At 45.1% G+C, this 24,924-nt stretch overlaps 2 protein-coding genes across 7 annotated transcripts in view; both read left to right on the top strand.

Moving 5' to 3' along the window:
- The window catches only part of prex2 (phosphatidylinositol-3,4,5-trisphosphate-dependent Rac exchange factor 2), a 56,201-nt gene extending 35,013 nt beyond the window's left edge, over positions 1 to 21,188 (top strand). For both annotated transcript variants that reach the window (XM_011607902.2, XM_029842941.1), the window contains 16 exons: positions 1,508 to 1,687; positions 1,799 to 1,893; positions 2,087 to 2,169; positions 2,719 to 2,809; positions 4,616 to 4,744; positions 5,332 to 5,373; positions 5,975 to 6,072; positions 6,148 to 6,285; positions 7,576 to 7,678; positions 7,774 to 7,917; positions 8,249 to 8,363; positions 15,578 to 15,656; positions 16,123 to 16,313; positions 18,564 to 18,666; positions 20,447 to 20,514; positions 21,120 to 21,188. In XM_011607902.2, the coding sequence (XP_011606204.1) occupies positions 1,508 to 1,687; positions 1,799 to 1,893; positions 2,087 to 2,169; positions 2,719 to 2,809; positions 4,616 to 4,744; positions 5,332 to 5,373; positions 5,975 to 6,072; positions 6,148 to 6,285; positions 7,576 to 7,678; positions 7,774 to 7,917; positions 8,249 to 8,363; positions 15,578 to 15,656; positions 16,123 to 16,313; positions 18,564 to 18,666; positions 20,447 to 20,514; positions 21,120 to 21,165 (1,705 nt within the window). In that variant the 3' untranslated portion in view covers positions 21,166 to 21,188. The remainder of the gene's footprint in view (positions 1 to 1,507; positions 1,688 to 1,798; positions 1,894 to 2,086; positions 2,170 to 2,718; positions 2,810 to 4,615; positions 4,745 to 5,331; positions 5,374 to 5,974; positions 6,073 to 6,147; positions 6,286 to 7,575; positions 7,679 to 7,773; positions 7,918 to 8,248; positions 8,364 to 15,577; positions 15,657 to 16,122; positions 16,314 to 18,563; positions 18,667 to 20,446; positions 20,515 to 21,119) is intronic.
- A 1,461-nt stretch (positions 21,189 to 22,649) lies between these two features.
- c10h8orf34 (chromosome 10 C8orf34 homolog) overlaps positions 22,650 to 24,924 on the top strand; it is a 46,024-nt gene continuing 43,749 nt past the window's right edge. For 3 of the 5 annotated variants that reach the window (XM_029843090.1, XM_029843089.1, XM_003967977.3), the window contains exon 1: positions 22,650 to 22,965. In XM_029843090.1, coding sequence (XP_029698950.1) covers positions 22,897 to 22,965 — 69 coding nt within the window. In that variant the 5' untranslated portion in view covers positions 22,650 to 22,896. Of the gene's footprint in view, positions 22,966 to 23,325; positions 23,414 to 24,924 lie in introns of all 5 variants that reach the window. The other 2 variants (XM_029843093.1, XM_029843091.1) reach the window with 2 other exon arrangements.

Genomic DNA, 24,924 nt, shown 5'->3' with positions numbered 1-24,924 from the left:
GCTGATTCTGACCTGTAGTCCTTTGCCTTGGGAAGGGGGGGGGGCATGGTGGAGCGGTCGCAGCTGCATGTGGACGTGCTTTATATCGAGATCTCCTCCCTTCCTGACTAAAGCACCCACCCTTCCCACCTTCCTCCTCAGTTTTCGCTTATTTTCTTTCTGCTGTGGATAATAAATCACAACCAGACATGTAGAAGGTTCCTATGGCTTTGGGGGTCTTCAGACTCATTTAATTCTGGTTAGATTATGGAAATATCCCATCTCGGAACGCCCTCACCTCCAGCTTTGCGATGCGTGTGCATCCATGAGGGCAATAGATGTTGTAGCACTTTCATTTTTGAACTGTGTTCTACAAGAGATGAACAGACCTCCATTTTCAGCTCTTGTTTGTTCCTCACATCTTGCGCCCTGTCTGTCTCAGAGCCCCCCTCTCTGATCCACTCTCACTTGCCCCAGGGGCCCCCAAGCGGTGCTCACCTCTTTATTAACTGGGAGCCAATCACAGAGGCGGCAGAGCTTCTCCATGGCGATGGAATGCCACTCAGCTTTGTGATGGCTCCTGGAGTGGACCATAATGAGGGCATCTCTGTGGTCCAGCCACCCTGTGAATGGGACAAACTGGGGTCAATACAGAGAGAGAACTGGGGGAAAAGTGTTGAAATCATAGAGGACGAAAAAGGGAAAGAGGTGGTTTTACTTCCCGACCCTCCGTTAGCACTGCTTCTCTGGAATATTCCTACCTGGGCGATGTTATTGCAAGTGAAGGCAAAAACGGCATTAAGACTATAAAAACAGAATTTCAGTCAGAGCATACCTCCACCACCTGGATGAAATATGCACCGCCGGCTAATACCTTAGGAGGAGACCATATTTTCACAGTTGCGGCAACAGATTGTGGCATTTCAATCTACATTCTAATAAATACTAAGCCTGGAGAATTTCTTAATAAGACACACACAGTGTAAAATAAATCAGGTTCAGAAATGTGTAATTCACTTCACCTTTGGTTCGTATGCTAAGCTACATGCTAAATGTAATCCCTATTCAAGTGAAAACATAACAGGGATAATAAACCTAAAACTTTATGTCTTTATGTGTGCGTGCGTGTGTGTGTGGGTGTGTGTGTGTGTGTGTGTGGGTGTGTGCAGAAAGATAAAAAATTGGCTGAGCTCAGAATGTGGATTTAAATGCCACCATGTGTTGTTTCAACTGTGAAAATATCCCAGCTGGTCTCTTCCTGCTCCTCTGATGGTCGTCTGATGGGATCCGAGCTGAGAAGGCTGAGCTCTGCAGTGAAGCTGCAGCGTGTTGACACAGCTGCCTTTTCCAGCCTATTAATAAAACGCGGAATCTTCGGCGCCTTGCGGAAGCGAGACACAAACAAGCACACTTGTTCACCTGTTGGAAAAGATTGCGTAAATATGTTAAAGCACTGCACGTGTCTTGTTTCTTGTGTGAGACGCTTCTCATGTCAGGCCTCCTCTATTCTCTCCTCTGCTTCCTCCAGTCTTTTATCCACCATCACCCACCCCCCGTCATCAGAGGCGAAGCCCCCTGAGAGTTACATATCTGCCGAGTGCGAGGGGGAGAAGGGGGAACGCAACGGGAAGAAAGTGTGCTTCAATGTAGCAGGAGACGAGCAGGAGGACTCGGGACACGACACGATAAGCAACAGAGACTCGTACAGGTAGAGAAAAGTGACGGCAACAGCGATAAACGAATAGCTTTTCCATTAAATCCACACAGTAGGCTATTACAACCTTTGTCTTTAACAAAAGACCTTGCTTTTTGTTTTCAGCGACTGTAACAGCAACAGAAATTCCATCGCCTCCTTCAGCAGCATCTGCAGCAGCCACTGCAGCTCCTACGTTCACAGCGATGACCTGGACTCTGGTACACAAAATGCAGCATTTCAGAGACAGCACATTTCCCTCACTGGGTTATCTGAAAGTTCTAATAAACACGATTCATATCTACATTTGGCTTTTTATCACACACACATTGGCGCACACTCATGGTCTTTTCACGGTCAGAAATGGAAGCACCCGAGTGCCATGATGCTGAAGTTGTGACCTCTTCTGTGCAGGAGATGAGATGCCCTCCAGTGTGTGGCTATCCCACGAAAAGCAAAAGAAGCTCCACAGCTTCCTGGAACATCTGTTTAGTCAGGTGGGTCAGCTAACATCTGCACAGGTGGAGGGGACAGACCCCACTGTTGTCCTAATAGTCCTGTCCTATAGTAGAGCACTCATTCAGACCTTAAAGTAAACTAAACAGGGGAAGAATTATAGACTTTAGGCTTTAAAGGGTAATTCAGTTGGTGTGATTTGGCTAAAGAGGTTTTATTTGTATTTGTTGGGACTATTTTAGATGGAACTTGCGTGAAAAACCAGCAAAATGCTTCATCAGGATGTCTCAGTCGACGGTGTAAAAGCAGGGAAAAAAAGGGTCCTTTGCTGTCGCTGCACTTTCGGGCCACTTCCTGTCATTTGTTTTATTGTAGAACCTCTGCCAGCTTTGTTTACACGCACGCTGTATTCATTAGGGGGTTTGTGGGATTGTGTTGTTCCTCACGGAGCCGGAGAAGCAGGTGTTGCTGAGTCCGGATGGCGGTTTCTGCTTCTCTCCCCATAGTTTCGATCTTGGCTCAGCAGGAAATGATAGCACGTAAGCACAATAAATCATCCTCTTTGCTTTTTTAACCCCCTTTTTTCATAGGTGGACTCCATCACGAGCGTGCTGAGAGGCCCTGCCATCGCTCGTGCTTTTGAGCAAACCAAGTGCTTCACGCCTACAAGAGGACTACAAGGTAATACTCCAAACGCAAATGTTTAAAAGTACATTCTCCTCTGGCTGCCTTTTCCTGGGAGGGCTCTTTTTTTTAAGCAAGTCTGTGGGAAGACAGATGACACTGGAGAAAGGCCAGAACGCCAACAGCTCGAACGTTGAGACGAAACAGCGCATATGTTGGAAATATGCAGCCCGCACGCGGCCCGCAACTTCCTGTCGTGTATAATGTGTGCTGTTGTTGGATTCCTATTCATTCTGAATTCCCTTTTAAGTGTCCCGTCTGAAGTGTTTCGGATGTGTCGACGCAGCCCCTCGCATATGAGTCAACGGAACATCTGACCCAGCAGGCGCTCTCACACTTGTTTCCTATCTGACCTTTTTTAATTCTGCCGCCTCCCCTCGTCTCATCCTCGGTTTTAACCACACGACTGTTTTTGTCTTTTATATCTTACAGTGTCAGAAATGTGGGCTTTATCCTTCTCATGACCCACTAAAAATACATCCCAGTGCACTTTTCTACTGCTTGGAACTCTGATAACTCAACCCATCTTAAAAATTAGATGGCATGAGTTTTTGTTTTCCTTCTTCTGTGGTTTCCCAGATGATACTTGAAATGATGACTGCATGTTGTGCAAAGTTATAGCTTTCAAAACACCAAGTTTGCTTATTTGGTGTTCTTGAAAGGGACTTTAGCAGAGCACGCTGAGAGCTAAAAGAGGAAATTATGCAGCGATTCGGTGTGTTTTCACAAGCTTCCAAACACCCTGACCCATTTGGCATGTACTCTCATCTCAGGCTGTCTTCAAGCGCAGATACGCTCCAAATGAAATATGGGTCTGCTGGTGTTCTGGGCACGCGTGCTTGTCTGCCTAAATGCCCTCAGGAGAGACGTGGAGGCCTCGATCAGAGCGGATCCATCTCCACTCCGCTACTGTGTGTGGCTGATAAGAGGGGAAATGGGATTATCCAACACGTGGAGCATTCTTGCATCTGCTCTCTCAGACCCCCAGACATGGACCCCCCACACCCCCGCTGCACAGCCACCCGCCGTCACTTAACACGTTCTTCATCTTCAAATTAAATTTTATTGCGTGCCTTTCTGTCTAGCTTATGAAAAGGGGGAAATGCCTCACACAACAGATGCTAAATTACATGGCTGTGTATAAAATATGGAAAAGGCAGCTTTGTTACTTGCTGTAAAATCTATTTTTCTTGTAGGTAAAATGTGCCGCGCTGTTAATAAACATAGGAAACCTATGTTGCATGCTATTTAATGTGCATGTTTATTTAATTATATTAAGGATGGTTTGTGAACGAAAAACAGTCGCAAGCTCCAAAAAGAGAATCTCATAACAGATATAAGTGTTTCCTGAGGTCATTTTAAATGTATTTACGAGTGCTTTGTGCACGCCGTCGATGTTTCTCCATTTCTCCTGTGGCTCCTCATCATTCAGATAATAGTAACCAACTGTGCACAGACAGACTCCACCTGCCTTCAAACTTATGACATAAAGACGTAATTGCAGCCAGTGTAATTGCTTTTCAGTCTCGATAAATCTCATCGCTTGTGCTAAAATGACCCGTACGCGTTTTCTCCTCCCTGTGTTTTGCACGCTCCGAAAACACTGCCCTACTTTGTATACCCCAAAACAAAGGCCCAAAACCCACAATGTGCACTTAGCACATTAGCTGATTCATCTCCCTCGGTTGCCTGTGGGTCAGTGTGCACCGTCTTCACCGAGAATCTCAAATTAGCATTTTTCGACCTGAAAACTTTTAAAGTCTCATTCCGTAATAATTATCTCCGTGTTTTTTTTCCCCACAGAGTTTCAGCAGGAGATGGAGCCCAAGGTCAACTGCGCCAAAAAGCTGCGTCTCCATGTCAAGCAGGATCCCTGGAATCTTCCCGGCAGCGTTCAAACGCTCACGCAGACCATCGCTAAATACGTGGACGGTCAGTTTGTTTCTGTGTGCAGACTGCAGATGATTCCTGTTCTCCAGCATCCACCTCGTACTTATTAGAAGCAGTTATAGAAGCTCAGTTCAGGTAGTTCCAGCGCAGGAGGACGCATGAAAACAATAGAGGAGCGTTATTACCCCTCCAGCTTCAGTTATATACAGTGAGAACAAGTGGTTTTGTGTGTACACACGTGTACACGCTGAAAACCACCCAGACTAATGACCACCTGACCCTCCTGGGAAAGGTGAGCCGGCGCCCGGCTGAAGTTATTCTTTTTTTTTGGTTTTGATGGTTTTTCATGTAACTCACCTCCCTGCCAAGCTTCCCGTGGCTCTGATATGACGATAAACAAATATGGATTTATGTTATTATCTTTGCCTGGGGCTGGATTTTCCTTTTTTTTCTCTTCTTTTTAAACGTGAAGATAAACAGCTGCGCCTCTGGGAGAGCAGATGAGTTACACAGTGTTGATATACTTATGCCGTAAAAGGGTTTGGTTTATGATAAAGGTCAGGCTGCTGCCGTACAGGAGGGGCGCTGTTTGTCTCACTGGTTTATTCCTTTTTTTGTTTGTTTTTCAGAGGTGAAGACACGGCTGCTCTTGGTCTTATTGCAGTACACAGGTTTGTCTATTGTTAATAAAACCCATGAAGCGTCCCAGCAAAGCAAATTTGACTAAAAGATGAGACGGGAGTGAAGAAAAACTCACCGAAGCCTCACAAAAACACCAAACAGTTGTCTGTTAATGCTCCTCGAGAAAAGCACAACAGAATTCCATGACACAACTCTGTCATTGCTGTTTGGGAATATCAACATAAATCCATGCGGTATTAAACATGGCTCCAGGAAGAATAAAGAGAAGACGGGAGATTTTTCACTGAGTTTGCAGTGTGACGGGTTAATAGTGTCCAACAGGCTGCAGTCGTTCCTCATTTTTGAGAGGTTCATGAACTCATTTTTTAACTCAATGGGTTTTTTCTCAGGAAATTACCACATGGCAGTCAATTCTTTTCCACTAGGGCACACCTGCCATGTGCCGCCATAATAAAATATTTAATACCCAGCAGGCTTCAGGGAAGGTTCGGGACTTTCTGAAAGCTTAAACTTCACCACAGGACAGAACCTGACCTAAAAGTGAACATTGAATTGGTATAACTAACTCATTTATGCCTCTTTAATTTGACACCTTTGATTTTAATCCTTTTTCCACTGGCTTCCCTCAAGACTCAGAGGTCCAGCTGCGCCGGGATATGGTGCTCTCTCAGTCTCTGGTCGCGGCCGTCTGTGCCTTCTCCGAGCACCTACTCGCCGTCCTCAACCAGGTGAAGAGCTCATAAATCATCAAACTGCAGTCGTGTTATTTCTGCCATTGCTTCAATTTCTGTCTCCACATTCAGTTCTATGGCGCAGGCAGGGAGCCAGGCCAGGACCCCCAGGACCTTCAGGAGGCCCAGGAGGCCGGTCAGCGCTGGCTGGAGCAGATCGCCAGCGCTGGACTGCTCTTGCACTTTCAGTCCCTGCTGTCGCCGAATCTGGTGAGCAGCCTCAGAGCTCATTAAATCCACTGTAGCAGATCCTGGAAAATAAGAGCAGCGTCCAGTACACACACACACATACACGTATGTTTTGGTGCAGGTTTCAGGAAACCGTAACAAACAAAAGCTCCAAACATGCTGAGTTTCCAGCAGCGTCTGCCCACGGTGACTGTGTAAGGATGTGGTCTGAGACGCTGCGTTGTGCCTCCTGTGTGTTTCTCAAATAGCACGATGTCATCTGGATAAATGCTGATTACGCTTAAAATGCTGTGGTCACAGAAGCTTTGCTACTCTCTCATATGATCTCTAAACCCATGTTTATTATCTCAGAAGACGGAATGATTGTAACCATGTAAAATCTTTAAAAGTAACCTAAAAGGAGTGTGACACATTTCGCTCTTTCTCCAGATTTTTAACCATGACCCCAAGAGTCCCCAGTTGTGCTTATTTTCCAATCAGGGTAATTTCATAGTTGACTTCAGCTGTTTTTGAAACAGAAACTAAACCTTAAGCAGCCAAAGTACTGTAATATAATCTAAAAGTGCTCATTGCCCTCAGCATAATGTAAAGAAGGGGCCGTTTTATCGCGATGAGGTTTTCAGTCTCTTTCTTCACAGTAGAGACATGGGAAGCGTCTTTTGGCATCAGATTTCCAGACGCCAGTGATGCTTTTTCCGCCCTATCCATATCCGAACCTGCCTCTTTGTCCTCACCTTTATTTCTGAAGACATGTTCCTTTCAGTTGTCCATGTGGAACCAAACCGGGTGTCAGTACCCGCGGGCGAAACCGCAGCACGCTTCCTTTCAGGGTCAGGGAGGAAAAGGCAGCGTGAGACCGTCTGGGGACGACAGCGTTTCAGGTCCTTTTCTGAACCCGAACCCGTGTGTGTATCGAACATATGCGTGACATCATTTGGCAGAACCGCGGGTCATTCTCAATGTGTCTTTTGAAACTGGGCCCTAATCCTGTTTCGCCGCCGCTCCGGTTACCCCTGTGCAAAAGCCGAGTGTCAGGAAGGGAAACGTGCACATTCCCAGAGAGACAAGAGAGTCACAGAAACAATCCCGGGACTCTGGCTCATCAATAAGAAGCTGTCTACTCTTGTTAAACTGCAAAAAATAGATCGTTTCACTAGAATCTGCTCCTGTGCAGATGCAGAGTATTGATCAACTCCTTTAGCCATCCCCTGAGCTTTTTCTTTCAATGTATCTTGGATATAATTAAGCCTTGGGAAGGGAAGGGGACTACTTTTCATCCTCCTGACCATTGTCTTATATTTCTGTCTTCAGACTGACGAGCAGGCCATGTTGGAAGACACTCAAGTGGCCCTTATTGACCTGGAGAAGGTCATGTTCTACTTCCAGCAATTTGAAGGGGAGCCTCTGGTGGCCAGTACGTTCGCCTTGACAGTGCATTTATATTTGTAGCATCGACGGTGCTGCAGCTTTTCATTTCAACGTTCACCTGTGTTTCCTGTCTACCTGCAGACATGCCAATATCATACCAAGTGGAGGGCTCGCGTCAGAATTTAAAGGTTTCCTTCTACCTTGAGAGCTTCTACTTCTCCCAGCTGCCTCAAAGGCTGAGGAATGGAGGGGGGATCAAGATCTTCCCAGTGCTTTTTACACAAGGTATAGTTGTATACTATCACTCGGCTTTTGTCGTCCAATTAAAGCAAAACGCCATTCGTCATTTTACAAATATGTTATGCGACATTTGTCGTTATCTGTATTTGTAAAATAAGCGCCATCTAGTGGCCACGCGTGTAACAGCAGCCTTCGTCTTGCAGCTATTAAATTAGCAGCAGTGAATGCAGATCATGTTCAACAGAACATCTCAGATTTCAGGCTGTAAGACTGTACATGACTAACTAACATTGCGGTGTCTCTCTGCTAACTATAACCTGAACCGGAGACAGTTCTGTAGCAGCTTTGTTTTTTTTTTTACTTTTTACCCATTCAGCGCTGGAGAGCATGGAAGGTTACTACTACAGAGACAACGTGTCGGTGGAGGAATACCAGGCTCAAATCAACGCTGCCTCACTGGAGAAGGTTAAACATTACTACAAGAGACTCAGGTAAATTATACAACCCCCAGTTGTTAATTAGTCACTGCAGATACTCACCTAGGTCGCAATATCTCACCTGCACGACCAGTTCGAGTCAGAGTTGGCTTTCATCACCCAGCGGGGCCCTGAGTTGATTGGGGCGACAAGTACTCACTGGGAGGTCTTTTATGATTGTTTGGAACACACAAACAGCAGGGGCAGCAGTGATTGTATGAGTGCTCGCTGCGTGACAGCTGCTGACGGCGTGATTCTGCGTGGCGAACGCCCTCAACTCACAGCCACATTAGAGAGCCTCTGCCATTAGTCAGGCCTAGGTAATTTATCACACTGGACAAACCAGAGGCCTCTGGGAGCCAAACATAAAGGCTTGTTGCATTTCAATCTAGAGTATTCAAGGGTCGGAGCTGTACAACATGCTGTCTGAATATTAATTTAGTTTTATATCAGAGGCTCATAATAAGCCTGAAAATCACATCTCAAACATGTGCGTGTAGAATGATGTGAGACTCAAATTAAGAATTCAGATTGCAGAAAATCTCACGAGAGCTGCTTTTGTTTCTTTTGGCGTCGGCCTGGATGTCAGAGGCGATGGTAGCACGTCTCTCTTGCAGCCAATCCTCCAGAGTTCCTTTAATTGGGCGTTCTGTTTCAGAAAGTTTGGTGGCAGATCAGTCGTCAACTGATTAAACACGGATAAATACCACAGTGTGATTTGATCCAGAGAGGACGTTTGGGACCACGCTCCCTTGTTGCAGATCAAGGAGAATGATTCGGTGACATCCCAACATCTGCTGCCGATTGTGCGGGTAATTAAACGCAGAGCGGCGCTCGCAAAAAACCATCTTGTTATTTAAGAACAATCTGTTTTGGGAGGTGGATGATTTACAGTGTGAGCGGTGGCGTCTCACCAGCGGCGACGTGCGAGTATTACTTTGCCAGGGTCTCTTTCTGCAGAGAGAGAATATCTCTTTTGGCGTTGTGGTTTAACGAGCGAGTCGCCCCCGGCGACGGCAGGTCCCCCAACACACGGGCGGGTTGTGAATACCACATCAGGCCACATTTCATTTTACGAATCAGGTTCATTTGAACTCACCCTTGTGTCGTTCTGATCTCACAATCTTTTAATATCGGAATATTGGCACTTTACAGGGAAGCAGGCCTCTGGTGAACGGTCTTTAAAATGCCACCACTCTAATTAAAAAGCTCAGGGAGAGCATTTTTTTTAATACGCATCAACGTCCTGGCGCAACCTTCTATCAGGATGTCAAATTAAGTCGATTGACTCTGACTTTGCGTGCTGGAATTCAGCCTCCAATCCGTACGCTTGCACGTGCGCTGTACTGTGCGTTTTCTGTGTAGTTTTCAGAAGGAACCTAATTGAGTTGACAGCACATGTTCTGGCGGTAACACGGAGCAGATGTGTACTGACAGGCTGGTGATATGAGCAGCATTCAAGGTGCTGGGAGGGGATGTGGGCAGGTACTGTGCTTTATGTCCCCAGCTGGAGGAAGAACGTTAAGGAGGCTTTGTTTTATGATCTCCATACCTATTGTTTTGTTTGGATCATTGGGACTGGCCCTATAACCTCAAACTGCTGACCTTTTCACACTAAAGCTAAATCTCTGAAGTTCGCAGGCAGCTACAGTAGCTATTGTTATTATTGTTATTATTGTTATTGTTTAAGGCAGAGAAAGAAAAACTTGATAATGATCATTACGGAACATTCTAATTGATCCTCCAGGTGTATTTTAGTGCTGTAGTTTTAACTGCACTCTGTTGGCAAAACCGTTGTTAATCTTATAGTAACCGTAGACATTTCTTAATGTTCATACCGAGTATATAATCATGAACGCTGGCAGACGCTTTTCTATTTTCAAGCGACAAAACTTGAAAATAAAGGGTATATTAAAAAAGCCTGAGTTGGTGCGTTGGTTTGCAGCTTGTTGTTGTAGTCAGCATCCTTTAAATCAAGTGTTGGTGCTGAGACATTTATGGAAAAACAGCTAGACTTCAGCAGGTGACGCGAGTGGTTCCTCAGAGCTGTAAATATACGCTCAGGCTGGCCAGTCGTTTTCTTTTCCCGTTCTGTGTATCGACCGCAGACCAGTCTGTGATTACACTCCATCGTCTCTCACTGCGAAGCCGCGTTCCAGCCTCACGCGCCTCGTTATCCTTGGATCGTGGCCACAGAAGCGTCGGGTTAAACCCATAACATTGGCTGAGTGATGGGCAGAAATGGCAGCGCTGAACCGAGTGAACTGTAGAGCCAAACCTCTGGAGTATTTTGATGTCATCAAGCCTGCAAACATATTCACATTACGTCTCGCTGCTACATTTGTATTCATGATCCATGTGCTATAATGTTTTTTACAATGGAAAGTGGTGTTTCCTCTGGGTCTGAGGTTTCATATTCTAAAAGCACAGCAGGCACTTTTTTTTTTACATTTTTCATCACAAGCAGTGTTTAGTTTCCTATCTGTAGCTTAGATATGATGTATCTCAGCCTCTTGGTCTCTGGAGGGTGTCATATTTGATCGTTGGCCCAGATGAAGTCAATTTAACCTTAAAGACGCAATCTTAGCACGTGCCTGGTGCTGCAGGAGCCGCTGATACTGTGTCCACAATGCGCCCCCATTTCCCCTCAAACTTTGATAAACCATCTACGGTGATGTGTGTTTTACCTGGAAGAGGTTTGGAAAACATTGAATGACTATTAACACACCCTCCCATGCACAGTGAGGTAATGTCTTAAAGACTGGGGCAAATAAGGCATGTTACCATACCATGGAAGGGGGAATTAAAGCCAGAATATGCTGTCTGAGAGCTGAGCGTGAGCAGAAGGCAGCATGAGAGGAGGAGCAGATCACAGTGCAAATGTTTTATTCAGAGATAGAGATTACTGCAGGCTCATGGTTTCATCTAATTTCACACTCATTGACAGGAGCTGCTCCTCTATTGATTTGTAGTGTCAGGGTGATTGCTGGCCTGCGAAGAAATAAAGAAAATCCAGTTTTCTGCTGGCGAGTTATACCTGAACCTTGTCCGTATGCTCTTTTTATGGCAGTGCTGCAAATATGAGGCATCAAAAATCAATACCTTTTACAGCAGATGCTTGTGTGTACGTATAAGGTTTGCCTCTTTAATTAAAATGATTTGCACACGGCACCCGTGCAACAAGGCGGGGGAATTTCCACATATCACCCTACCTTTGACAGAACCATTTGATTTATGTGGATATTAAAATTCTGCCCGGCCTGACAAGCATATCATTACAGCCGAACGAGAGGGAATATGTTTAAGTGTACGGCACCTTCCAGAAAATGTTTTAGATTCTTTCTGTGCTGTGGATTGATCGTGCCGCTGCAGTGCTTAAAGTCTTGTTTAAACACAAATGCACGAGCTCCTTTCCTCCATTTATCTCTGTTTCTCAGAGCCTGTAGCCGAGATCTGTCCTCTCTCTCTAGTTCTAAACCTTGACGTGAATCATCCCAAATACCTGATTTATGCTTCTACCTGCTCACATGGGTTGTGCTCTGTTTGACCGACGGCCGGCTTTGCATTAATGTTTCCTCCAAGGACGGCTGCACCATCAGGGCTTCAAAAGAGATATTAAACTATCACTTTGAGTTACACACAAGCAGCGAATTTGTGTAGCTGGTGTGATTTTGCTCCTCCCTGGGGCACGTTATAACTGACACAGCAACAGCACATTTATCTTGAACATGTGTTCCACTGCAGCACTGCTCCTCATTTGTCACACCCTCAGCAAGTTTATCCCAAAATTTAGCATTTCTTGTGTCTTAGAACTCATAAATAATTGTTATTTGGAGAGGCTGAATCAATTTGATCGTTTCTTGGAATGCAAAATTGAGCTGTAAGTACTCGTTAGTCAAGGAATAGAGGAAAATGGTGCAGTCGCAGGCACCAGCACTGGGAGTCTCAATCCACCAGAGCACTGAGGAGGGTGATGTTGCCTCGCTCTGCTCCAGTTAGTGTGCACTGAACCCGCGCTCATAAAGCGCTGCGAGGGTTGGGCATCGTAAACGCTGCTTTTATTTATCATTTCTCTCAGATGCGAGCAGTGAAAAGCCTCATGACGACAGAACCTCAGTTCTTAGCTGATATTCAGCCTACAGAGTTGATCCCCGTTTTATTTGCAGACTGACAAGAAGATTTTCGTCACATTCACGTTCGTGGCTTCAGAGACGGCACATGTGATGACCTGAGAGACTGGTGCTATTTACCTTAAGTGTGAAATGGGGAGTGTTTAGGGGGTGCTATCACTTTTGTTAAGTCCTTTTATTTTAAACCCTGGGATGCAGCTAGTCACCAATAGTTGCCTGAAGCTAAGTACGATATGCATTTCACACTCCGTGTCATTGTAGAGGTATCACTGTGTTATGGTGTGGAGGGGCCTCTCAGAACCCTAAATGGGCCCCTGCTCCATGCAGCGTTCTCATGCCACCTCTCTTCATTTGATGTTGCAGCTGACAACAGGGTCTCATAAAGAGTCCCTGGTGTCCTATTGTCATGTAGGAAATAGAAAACTAAGAGAACTAAGTGTCCTCGGCAGACCGATATAATAAAACCAACTACACGCATCTCCGGCCTGCGGCTAGTTTCTCAATTACACTCTCTTGAAGCACATTAAGGTTGGCGTGCATGTTTTCTGAGTGTGTGGTTTCCGTTCAATGGGGCAGAAGCATGCAAAGTGGGAAAGAGAAAAAGGAAGTTAACAGTATAAGAACACATCAGTTTTCACCATTTACGGTGAAAATGATTTTTCCATTTTTAATACTTGAGTACAGTAGATTCCAACACAGCCTGGGACTTACGCACGAGAAATAAAAGATATATGGTGGGTTTAAACCTCACACATAGGACCTGTACTGGAGTCATGTCTCTGCTCACTGTGTGTGGGCCTGAAACTTCAGTTTTTCATCAATAATAAATGTTTTTGCAGTGCTTAGTTTCCAAACTTCTGACACAGCTGTGATGTGAGGCAGGTCCTCTTTAAACCACACATCACTTGCTGTCAGACGCCTATTATTGTGTCATCAGAGACCTCCAGGAGAGTTGGCCCTGCTCTTCAAGCCGCGGCTGGCCGTATTTTTAGCCCTGCAGCCAGCGGATGAGATAATCGGTGGGTATTATGACCTTCTGGAGAAGGGCAGGATGGGAGTCTTTTATTTGGTTAGAGAGATAAACAAAAGCTCGCAGTTTAAGTCAAGTTGAGAAGTACGGAAACTGGGTCTATTAGAGGACTTTAAGATAATTACATTTCTGATAAGGGAGAGAGACAACTGTGGATTTGATGCTTAAGAGGCCCAATAACAGATCATACCTACAGCAAGAGTCAAAGCAGGGACTATCAGGAGGAAATTTCCCGTTGACTTTGAAATTTGTCATGTAAAGATTTACCAATTCGCTTGATCGCTCGAACAGAGATAAATACTAACAAATGTTTGTGCTCCATCAGTCTGTTGCAGGGATTAGTGTGGCCACTATTTTGGTTTGTGTATCGCTCCCTGGAGTGGAACCCCCTGAATACGGCTGAATAATACGGGCCATGTTGAATCAATTACTTGGGTTGTTAGCTTCGTGTCAACACCTACCAAAGCTAGACTACAAAGTTAAAATATGGGTGAAGACTTGAAACTACGAGCAACTGAGTGTGTTTAGAGAGTACTTATGTTGTTGAGACACAGAGAAAAGGAAACTAAACATTTTTCACCCCAAATGTGAAATATCCCATCTACACACCGAAGAAAACGGCATTTGGGCCTTTAGTTCCCGTTGTGCTGTCAGGCTGTAAGGTTGCAGTCCTATTAGACTCCACCTGGGTCATCACCGACTCTGCTGGACTCCATCTATCTAGCTTTGGAACGCCGATGTGCAGAGCGTCTGGGAGGAGGATGGCCTGGACTCCCCTGATAGAACCGATGCCTAAATAACCTAAAACTGCATAAAAAGCAGAATATGAGACCAGGATGTGAATAAATGCTATTTGTCTACATTCTCAGTAGTTTTATTTTATCACATCTGGTTTATAATCACTGTAAAATCTTAAATTATGGATGGTGTAGCACAGGCATGGGCAAACTAAGGCCCGGGGGCCACACGCGGCCCGTTAAACGTTTTAATCCGGCCCGCCAAACTTGAAAAATTAAATGAATAAACCTTGTTAATGTTAAATTTTCACTGCAATTCTGGTGTTTTCCCACTAGAAAAAAGACAGTCAGGAGGAGAGTGATGGTGATATCCTGAAGGATAACAGAACTTTCAGTGCTTTAAAATAGAAATGGTTATTAATTTTTTAGGCACATTTTATTCATTTGATTTTAAGTGTTTTAAGACTCATTCCAAAGTCATATATTTTGTTGTAATGCTTCTCTTCATTTTCATTTGAAATTAAAGCACATGTTTTCTCCATATCCCAAGATGTGTATTTTTTCTCCAATGAGGTGAGGTTACCAAAGCACTCCATCCATCCATCTGCTCCTGGTCCGGCCCCTTTGTCAAATGTTAGAACCCATTGTGGCCCACGAATCAAAATGTTTGCCCACCCCTGGTGTAGCAGCTTTGATTGAGTATGATAATTAATCTTGTGTCAGTCAGAAATGCCGCAGCCATAAAGAACGTCTCCTCGCCTGGTACAAGAAGTTCGATACTTCCCTCCTGCAGTTTGCATGTGGAATAGAATTTTCCAGTCACCCTTCTAAGAAAAGAGCGGTAGACAGATGACCGGATGCCGCGGATCATTATTTCCTCCGGCCTTAAGTAATGGAGCATGTGATTTTATCACGGGCTGGTTTGATGTGGTGGGATGTGTGTCTATTTTTAACACAGGGGTGGATTAGATTGGATGGAGTCGCAGACTGCTGAGCTTGCACCGGCAGCACTCCGATAGTCCCCGCCGCCTAAAGATGCTGGTCCATTGCTGCCTCCAGTGCACAGAAAAGGGAACTAACACAAATTGACCAGAGTCTGTGAATGAATGAAGCATTTGGAGCGATGCCCAGAACAGGAGATGCTTAGTCTGCTGAGCTGTGCACAACTTACTTTCATGATTGATAGTCAGATGGTTGAGCTCCATAATGAGCAGGTGGCCTACTTTTCCCAGAAACGCAGCGTTGCTCCTGATGACCCATCAGTGCTGGGAAAGGAACTCAATGATGTGTTTTTGTCCTGATTCATTAAGGTCTGTTTTTTTCCCCCAACAGGGCTTTTTACCTAGACCAACATGCCAACAACAACAACATGCCAGCAAGCTCTGCACCCAAAGCCGCTCTCATAGATAAGGTAAGAATAGCTCTGCAGCTCACGGCGTGCGGATGACATCACAGGTGACGTCAAGAAGCGCGGAAGGATGCAACACATCCGTGTTATTATGTTTCACATCCCTTTGTGCAGCCAAGCTGTTGATCTCATTAAATATTAAAACACATGAATTTCTGCTAAATTTCCACGTCTGCAAGAGGAAAGACCTTGATTTGTTATTTTGAGTAAAGAAATAGTTAAAAACAAGACTAATGTCAGTTTCAGAGGCTAGCACAGGACAGCAGTATTTTAGGGCATCGACACAAACACTTCCTGAGACCCTTAATGATTGGGTTTTCCTGGAAATAATGATAAACGGAGTTTGCCATCTGGGGTTCCTCAGGTCTTAAATGTTACTTCTCCAGTGATGTCTGCAGATGAGATGAATAAGGGACGTCCTGTACTTGTCAACCCCCACCTGACTGTTCACTAATCGCTCTCTGCCCAGTTGATGCGTCCCCTCAACCCTCTGGAGGAGCTCTACCGTCTGATGGAGAGTTTTATCAGCTGTCGCCGCACCGCTGCCTGTCAGTACACCGCCTGCGGCGCTTCTGGAGTCGGGCTGCTCTCGGTGGCGTCTGAGCTCTGCGCCCGTCTGGGGGCCACGCATATCGTGATGTGCAACAGTGGCGTTCACCGGTGAGTGTGTAGGAAAGGAGCGCCTTCCAGCGCGGTGTGAGCTCTACCTCCCTGCATTTTGTTGCTCTCTTTTGACAGCTGTTTCCCAGAGTTCCTTTTGCTTTTGCACCTCTTGCATTCCCTTCACCTTTAGTGTTTTTTGTACTTTCTCACTGCTTTTCTGAACCTCCTTTTATCTTCTGCTTGATCCTCTTTCTTCCTGAACTCGTCACCTGGGGGAGTCTCTATTAATATGCACTTATCTGTTCTAATTAGAAACTGGGTATTGTAATTAACGGGGCCCATTGTATCTCCAGGCACATTTGGGACTTGAAAGGAGACAGGTCATTATTTCCCCGTATTATTTAACTCTATATATGGTTACCTAATTCACCTGCTCCTGACACCATCGGTTCAGGACACAAATATCCTGACCATTTGTCAGCACTGATCCCCAGTTCCAGCTTCCATTTCTCATCTCTAATATATCTGCTCCACCCCCCCCCTCCTGACCTGCCCACCCATCTCCCTCTGGTGCCCTTTTCACCCCGCCAGTTTCCATATCGTGACGTCTCTGCCACACGTGGAGGCTGCATGTGACCGATGGCTCGATAAATGATGCGGCCGCCTGATTGCCTGAGCTCTAAAAGGAATCTCCTGTCAGTGGAATGACTGCAGCTACTGTACTGCTCGATTTAATGAATACATACATTCCGCTGAGTCCATTTCATGATGTCAAATGCTGAAAGGACATCTGGCATTTAAATATATACATTGACTAGTGAGATTAGCGGTGGTGTAATGAGAACGTTATGAAATCCAGCCTGTAGATTAATGAAGTGATCCAGTATTTATCAGGTTTAGTTGACTTGAAGGATGGGTTTTAATAATGGGGAGATATTTCGGAGCGTCTGCAGTCAGGCTCCTCTCCAGGTCCGGCAAAAGCTCTTAAAGAGGTCAAAAAAGCGTCTGTCTGACTGTAAAATTAAAAAAAAAAGTGACACGAGAGGAATAAATACAAAGTGTTATTCAAATTCCATAAAACTCTGTCCTGGACTATTTTTATCTCCTTGGCATTCATTACCATGACATTAAAGTGTGTATTGTTTCGGCTTTATTCCATCTGTATATGTGCTCATTTCTTCTTTATTGTTTGTGGCTGCCTTGTTTTGTCTTGACTCCAGAGGAAGCAGAAATGGGTTATGGGCTGAGACAACATGAAACAGATGGGTATAAATCACCTCAAAGTATCTCCAAGGCTCTAATGAACAAGGGAAATCACGCTGCGCCGCACACGCGCAGTCATCCTGTGGCGTTTCTTCATCCTGCTCCAGCAAAACAGATATTTAAAGATCTGGGAGAGAATTTTTCCATCTCCATTTTGCTGTGCGGGAAGCTCATAATTGGCGCATGAAGGATTCCACGGCCATCTTCAAAATGACAATTTCAGACATCTCTTTCCTCACACTGTGGAATAATTGCTGAGTCCATTACCTTCATCACGGCACGCCGTCATAAAGCTCTTGTGGCTACAATCTTCCCTCGCAGCACTAAATCCCTCAGCATGACCCTTCTCTTTACAAAGTTTTGTTCTCGCTTGGTCTTTAACGCTTCCAGGAGAGGCAACATTCCAACAAACAGCTTTTCCTTCGCAGTGCCTCGGCTGCGTTACTCAGTGAAAACTGAGCTTGGCAGCGCTGGACAGTTCAATTTGTGGCGGGATGGCTGCGGATCGATGCGCTAGTACAGCCTGTTATCGTGCAAAGGTCACTCGCTGCCTCGATGGCTGTCACTGGCTTTCTTAAGAGTGTGTGTGGCCACATGCATGTGTGCGCAGAAACGGTCTGGTAACTTGGTTAGTTAGCATTCACTGCGGATCTGGCTGACGCGAATGACATTTATGTAATGAGTCATGTGTGAGCAGGTGAGTGGCAAGAAAGTGACGTCGGCAACGGGTTGTTGAGGAAAACTGAATTTTCCTGTCAAGCCGTCTAACTTTTGGCATTTCACTCTGCTATTTCACCTTTTTTTTCCCAGGGAAAAATGCTTGACTAGCACGGAAGCTTGTGGACAGCGTTGCCAAATCCTCACTGTGCAACATCTGGGAATCAGGAAGATTATTGTTTGACGGTTCCATAACTGTTTTCGCTACATCTATCAACTGCAAATCACTTGATTTCTCCACTGAAGATGATTCAGCAGCTTCCTGAACTTAAATTAGAACAGTGTGCAGAGAGAGTTTGACCTCAGTTTTTTCCTCTTTCGCCACAGCTGCACCCTCAGTGTGACACTGGAGCAGGCGATCCTGTTGGCCCGGAACCACGGACTGCCCCCTCGCTGCATCATGCAGGCCACTGATGTCATGAGGAAACAGGTACAGAGTCTTTATCAGCATCTCCTTCAGCTCTGCACGTGCGAACGTGGGTTGGAAGAGTGAAAAACTGAGTTACGAGCGTGGTGGCGTTTGTTTTAGCATGCTGCAGGGCGATTTCTCTCTCTCTTGTCATGTTTTACACCACCAACATCTGCAGTCATTAGATAAACTGTGTGCCTAATTAATTCAGCAAGGCTTCCAGAAGACCATTGGCATGGCCTGCTTTGACAGCGTTTCCTAAAGAAAAGGGTAATTGAGATTCTTTAGAAAGGGTGAAAACGTAAGGGTGATGAAAAGAAGAATCCATCTGCGTCTTCTTCCCCTGTTTCACACACTATTCTATTTCACTCTCATTAGAAACACATTCACAGCCACCAGAATGCAAATCTGACCAAACGGGGGAATAAAAAGGGGAACGAAAATGTAAAACCAAACAGATTGGCTGAGAATCCAAGGTTGGTTTGTCTGTCTGGGGCCAAGGGAGGAAAATCCCATTACCTCGCGCTCTGTAGGCACATATTCGCCCCCAAAAAAGGATGCAGCCCCAAACGGACCCTGGCGCGTCCCGCGGACTCTCGTTAGGAGTTCTGAGCGGCGGTGAAATTGCTGTTAGCAGCGAGAGGAGAGGTTTACGGTCGAGGCTGCGATCCTGTGGGAGAAAAGCCATTTCAGTTGTATGGTCGAGAGCTGGGCTTCGAGCCAGAGGGATGCACCATGTGACCTTGAGTGCTACTGTGACTACAGAAACCTCTTATGGATGATGCAGTGCGAGATTATTTCAGGGTCTGGGATTTTTTAAATGTGGCATTAGGTGTTTATTGTTTTCTTACATCAGTGACCCACTGTGTTTGTCTGTGTGTGTGTGTGTGTTTGTGTGCTTATTTCAGAAGATAACAGTACAACACAGACTTTATTTCTTCAAACTGTGAAAACAAATCCATCTCCATCAAATCTGTGTTGGCTGAGCGTCTATTGTAAAATCTGAATCTGAACTACGTCAAAAGAATTTATTTTTCTTCTTATTTACTCCCAGTTCCAGTTTATGGGTTGCTTTATGTACTGCGGCTGTCAGGACAGCTTCAGCGTTATAAATGAGATCTCTCGGCTGGATATCTCGCGCTTTCATCGACGTGGGCCCTCAGGTTTCACCGCTGTTATTAATTCATGCAAAAAGTGAAAACCTGAATTATAGAAAGGAGCGATGAAAATTGCATTCCGCCTTTTAAACGCATGGCCGAATGGATGTTTGTTTTAAACAAGCAACAACTGTGATTCACTCTAAGTATTTTCCAAATGTAATCATTCCCTCGGATGTCTCTAACCCGTCTCATCCGCTTTGATTACCGTCTCCTTTTGGACATTCTCTGCGCGGAGGCACCAGAATAGATGGCCGTCACGACCAAACAAGTGCTGACGCCGCTCTGCTAGCTCAGCCGGAGCTACAGTAGATGGCAGAATTGTGAGCGAGATGTCGGCTAATGCTCTATTTTTTCTTCAGTGGTGTGTTTTTCTGGCCCGTGTGCGTCACAGAGCGACAGAGGGTGTGTGTTCATGATGTGGCTGTAGCTTACTGCAGCAGCCTTGTCGCCAGGCCTCCTGCACACCTGAAAACAGCGAAACTCAGGAATGCACGACGTCATTAATCCTCGAATTATTTTCCTCCACGCATACCACCAGGACGCCCTCTTCTTGTGTGCCTGTGATGATGCTCTCCACCTGAGTTCACGGCTGTGCTTCTTCAAATCGAGGCAAGATGTCATGAATTGTTGATGTCTTTCAGGGAGCAAGAGTCCAGAACTCTGCCAAGAATCTGGGGGTGAGGGATCGCACGCCGTCATCCGTCCCAAGGTAAAACTGCAGCCGCTTCCTGCTCGTCGGGAGCCAACAACAGCAACACAATGTTAGATTAGAGCACTACAGCTGGCTTTTGTGGCTGATTTCCCAGCTAACATGTTTCCATCAATTCCACCGTGGTCTCAGAATCAGCAGTGAAGTTGGAAATATGTGGAATAAGTGAGTGTTTCGGATTTGTTGGACCACAGTGTTGCTGGATTTAGGGTCTGCTGCTGAACGTCTTCCTTGCTGCCTATGTTGTAGCTAAGTTATATATGATTAATACCTATAGAAATGCTGACACACTCCAGCAAGTCTCTCTAATGTTTGCACAGCTCTGCAAATGGCTCCATTAGAGAGGAGCTCCCTGCTCGGGTGACCAGTCCTGCCTCGGGCATTTGGCTTTGGGTCTGACAGGGGGCCCTTTTGAGCCTTTTAGTGAAATTGACGGATACATTTGAGCAGCGATTGTTGCCGAGACGTTTTGGACGAGAGCAGAATCGCATCGCGTTGGCTTTAGTTGAAAAATGGCTTCTGTCGATCACGTGACCGTTGAAGTCTGATTTTTAAAGTGCTGCGCGAGTCGCCGTGTTTACATTTGTTTCTCTGTTTCTCACCAGGTTGTACAAGTTGTGTCAACCTCCGCCGCCAGATGGTGACCCATAATGCACTGCAGCCAGGAGGCTTTGGAAAAAACCACGTCGTGCAGCTTCCCGTTCCAAGAATCCCATTTCCTCCTGTAAACATGAAGGACGATCCCATTAGTTAACTACTGGGTCCAGTTTTAGACGTCCAGAATAGGTGCCTGAAATGTAAATAGAACTTAAGAGCCGTATATAGTATTTTTAAGACTGTTTTTTGGCACTTTTGTATTTGTTTTACATGTTTATGTCTGTTTTCATATGATTTTTAGAAATTGATGTAGGGAGGTCAGAAAAGATCAAATATAAGATTTATACCAAGAAAATAAAAAAAGTTAATTCCTTTACATGCGACATTTGTCACATTAGCAGCGTTATTATTCTTTTTTAATGACTTTTCATGAAAAACACAGTGGAGTCAAATTGGTTTTGCAGCTAAGTTCCAAATATCCAATCATTTCTTTGCCTTCTCTTCAGCTTTTATTTTCAAGCTTTATTGATTTTCTTGGTTTTCCATAACAAATTATTATAGTTTTTTTTGTAAATATCATACATTTAGTGTGCTCATAGAAATATGCCCCTTCATCAGTGGTATATCTATATTAACATGCAGTTGGTATTGGAAGCAGAGCTATGAGCTAATGCTAACGTTATTTTATATCAACAATACTCAGGATTTAAGTGCTTAGATGGACATCTAGAATATTACTATGCAAACACAAAAGTAATAAACTGTATCAATAAGATCATTTAGTCTTCTCTTGCAGTTTCTTTTTTATTCCATGTTAATGTTTGCCTTAAAACACAAGAATATGTGGTATTGAAAGATACATTAGCATTAGCATTTGATATTATAAAAGAACTGTCTTTTTCAAATAATAATCAATAATGCCCTCAGAATGTGAAGTCTGCAAAGCAATTAATGTGAATGAAATTGATGGACAGACTCTCCTCAGTAGAGGAACCATGACAACGGGGGTTACACTCCAGATGCATGCAAGGGCAAAGATGACAAGAGATTAAATCGGAAAAATGTGTGTGATTTCAGTGACTGAAATAGTGTTTTGGACCAACTGATGGCACTAGAAGGACTTTGAACATGTTTTACACCTGTAAAAACACAAGACTTCTAATAAATATATTTTATGGCGTCATCAAAACACTGTCTTGTTGGAGTGGTGGGGGGTTCTAACGCAACAATCAAGATCCTATTCTCTTTCCAACGCCTTGAATAACATTCCTGCTCAATCCACACTGGCGTTTCCCTGCAGCACTGCTCACAAATAATTAAAAATAATGAATAAATAAACTTTTAACTCGCTGCAGCGGTGAACAGGCTGCTCGGGGGTAATATCTGGCAGAGTGACGGTTTGGGCGTTTTTGCCCCACGTTCAGGTGGACGCCAATGGGTTCGGAATGGGCGTGGCCCCCGCCCCGGCCCCCACCCCACCGCCGCCGCTGGCAGCCAGTGAGCGGAAGAGTTGGAATCTCTGTCACAGAGCTGCTCAGACGCTGGCTTCCATAGGCGAGCAGGCGCCACCGTCAGTCAGGGGGGGGGTGGAAATTGGGGATGGTCCCGGGCTGAGTCCTGCAGAAGGAGCCGGGCACGGAGCCGCCTGCTCGCAGTCCCACCGCGGTGTCATCACGCACGCCGAGGCGCCTCCTGAAGGACACCGGCTCACCTCATGGTTTCATCTGGTTAAAAGCTCCCCCCCCCCCCCTCCACCACCTCCTCCAGAGTGGCAGCAGTTTCTTCATGGCGTCTCCGCAACAGTCCAGAATTCAGTCGTATCTGGAGCGGAATAAAATCGGACCTCTCTTTCAGGTGAGTGTCCCTGAACGCAACTCGATGGAAGTTCTTGGCCGGACCGGGGAGGTTTGATTCTCCTGTTTTTGCAGCAGACTGCGTTAACGTGCTTTTTTTTTTTTTTTTTAAATTTGTATCTGTGCCCGGTGATGAGCGCACATCTGCAATATGAGGACCGGGGCAAAGCCCCCCCATCCCCCCCATCCCCCCACACATGCAATGGGTTTAAAACAATTTTTTGCACTCTGTCCAATCTACTGCTGCAGCATTGCTTTATTTGAACATTGCACAGCATTCCTGTCATTGCTTTCTCATGTCTCAAGCTTGTGCTGGACCCCCCCCCCTTTTTTTTTCTTTCCCTGTGTGTCTGTCTCTCAGCTGTGTGTCACTTTGCTGAAGTTGGAGCAGCCATCATTCACAGGGATGCCTTCCTATCTACCTGCCTGTATGTTGGAGTCAGGGTGAGGTGTGTGTGTTTGTGTGTGTGTGTGTGTGTCTGTGTGTCTGTGTGTGTGTGTTTGGGTGGGTGTGTGTGGGTGCACGACTTCATCCTTTCATGTTTGGATTTTCCATTGAAGCAGGAGCATGGAAGTGTGAGCCAGGCAGAACCTGGAAACCAGGAATGCCATTTAGGCAGCGCGCTGGCTCGGATGCTGGCGGCGTGCACACATGTTTCCAGAGTGCTGATGCTCGGGTTCCGGGGCACGTTCTGCATGTTAAGCAGGCGTGAGGAGCGGTGGCGGGGTGTGTTTCAGCACCGTGGACAGAGACCCGGGGCCAGCGAAGAAACAGGAAGTCTGATTATAAAAATACCAATCAGCTGAGCTCACTCGTCCTCTCCCTGTTTGTTTTTCCAGCCTTCCTCTCTCCTCCACCTGCCCCCCCCCCCCCCCCACACCAGCTCCACTTTCACTCTATTTGTCACTCTGGCTGTGTTGACTTAATCTCTTATTTTCAATACAACACACATTTACTTTCACTGAAAATCAGTCAGGTTGCTGGACTGTTTTGATGTCAAATTTCACAAAAATACAGTTTAACATTTTAATTTGTGCAATAAACAATAATTTACCATTACTCTGTAGTTAACAATGATGCTCTTAGTGCTAGCCTATTTATTACATTAACTGTTAGATGTGGAATAATGATAGTTATTAGCATTAGTTAGTAGCATTCAGATGATTTTAAGGCATATTGTATTTATTATTAAGCTAATTAACAATATTGGAAAGTGCTGAGTTGGTGGTTATAAAGGCATTGCTGCTAATGCTGTGTTTCTGATGATTGCTTCTGTTTTTATGACCATGATAGCGTACGGCTTTATAAACTCTCCCAGCTATGCTGACCATGAACCACATGGAGACTCTTACCTTGAGGCTTCACTCAAGTGTCTCACGCGCGCTCAGTGGAGGAATCAGGCAGGGAATTTGGTTGGATTTCCTTGAAGACCAGATGCAGAGCAGCAAAAACAGTAATATTTCCCTATGCTACATTGCTTAATTAAGATTCCAACGTCAAATATGTTACTTAATGCTCAAGAAGTAAGAGGCATGTGCCAGATTTGAAAGGAGACAGTATAAAAGCAGAAGGAATATTGTATTTTAATTGCGTAAAATAATTACTAAACCACATTTTTTCGAGGTCACTGAACAGTAATTGTACTGTTTATCTTTATAATTAGACTTCCTCCTCAAAGCCATCACTCTGTTTTAGTATTAACTAGTCTTTGTGATGATGAGCAGCATTTCTTTTCTTCCCTGCAATGAGCCGCTTGTGATTTATGAAATGTTTGTGAGGATGGCAGTTTGAGTCAACACCCAGTAAAGATCTTTGAAAAAGTGAGCTGCTTTTTATCAACTGACCCAGTTGCTACCCTGATTGCAGTTTCAGAATAAACTGATTTGCCCCCGATTCATCTAAACCTCCACTTACTTTCTTTCTAAGTAGCTCTTAATCATCATATAATGGTGCCATCAT

The sequence above is a fragment of the Takifugu rubripes genome, chromosome 10, assembly GCF_901000725.2.
Source record: "Takifugu rubripes chromosome 10, fTakRub1.2, whole genome shotgun sequence".
Taxonomy (NCBI): Eukaryota; Metazoa; Chordata; class Actinopteri; order Tetraodontiformes; family Tetraodontidae; genus Takifugu; species Takifugu rubripes.
Note: the sequence above shows the minus strand (reverse complement) of the source record. Positions and strands in the feature narration are given on the sequence as shown.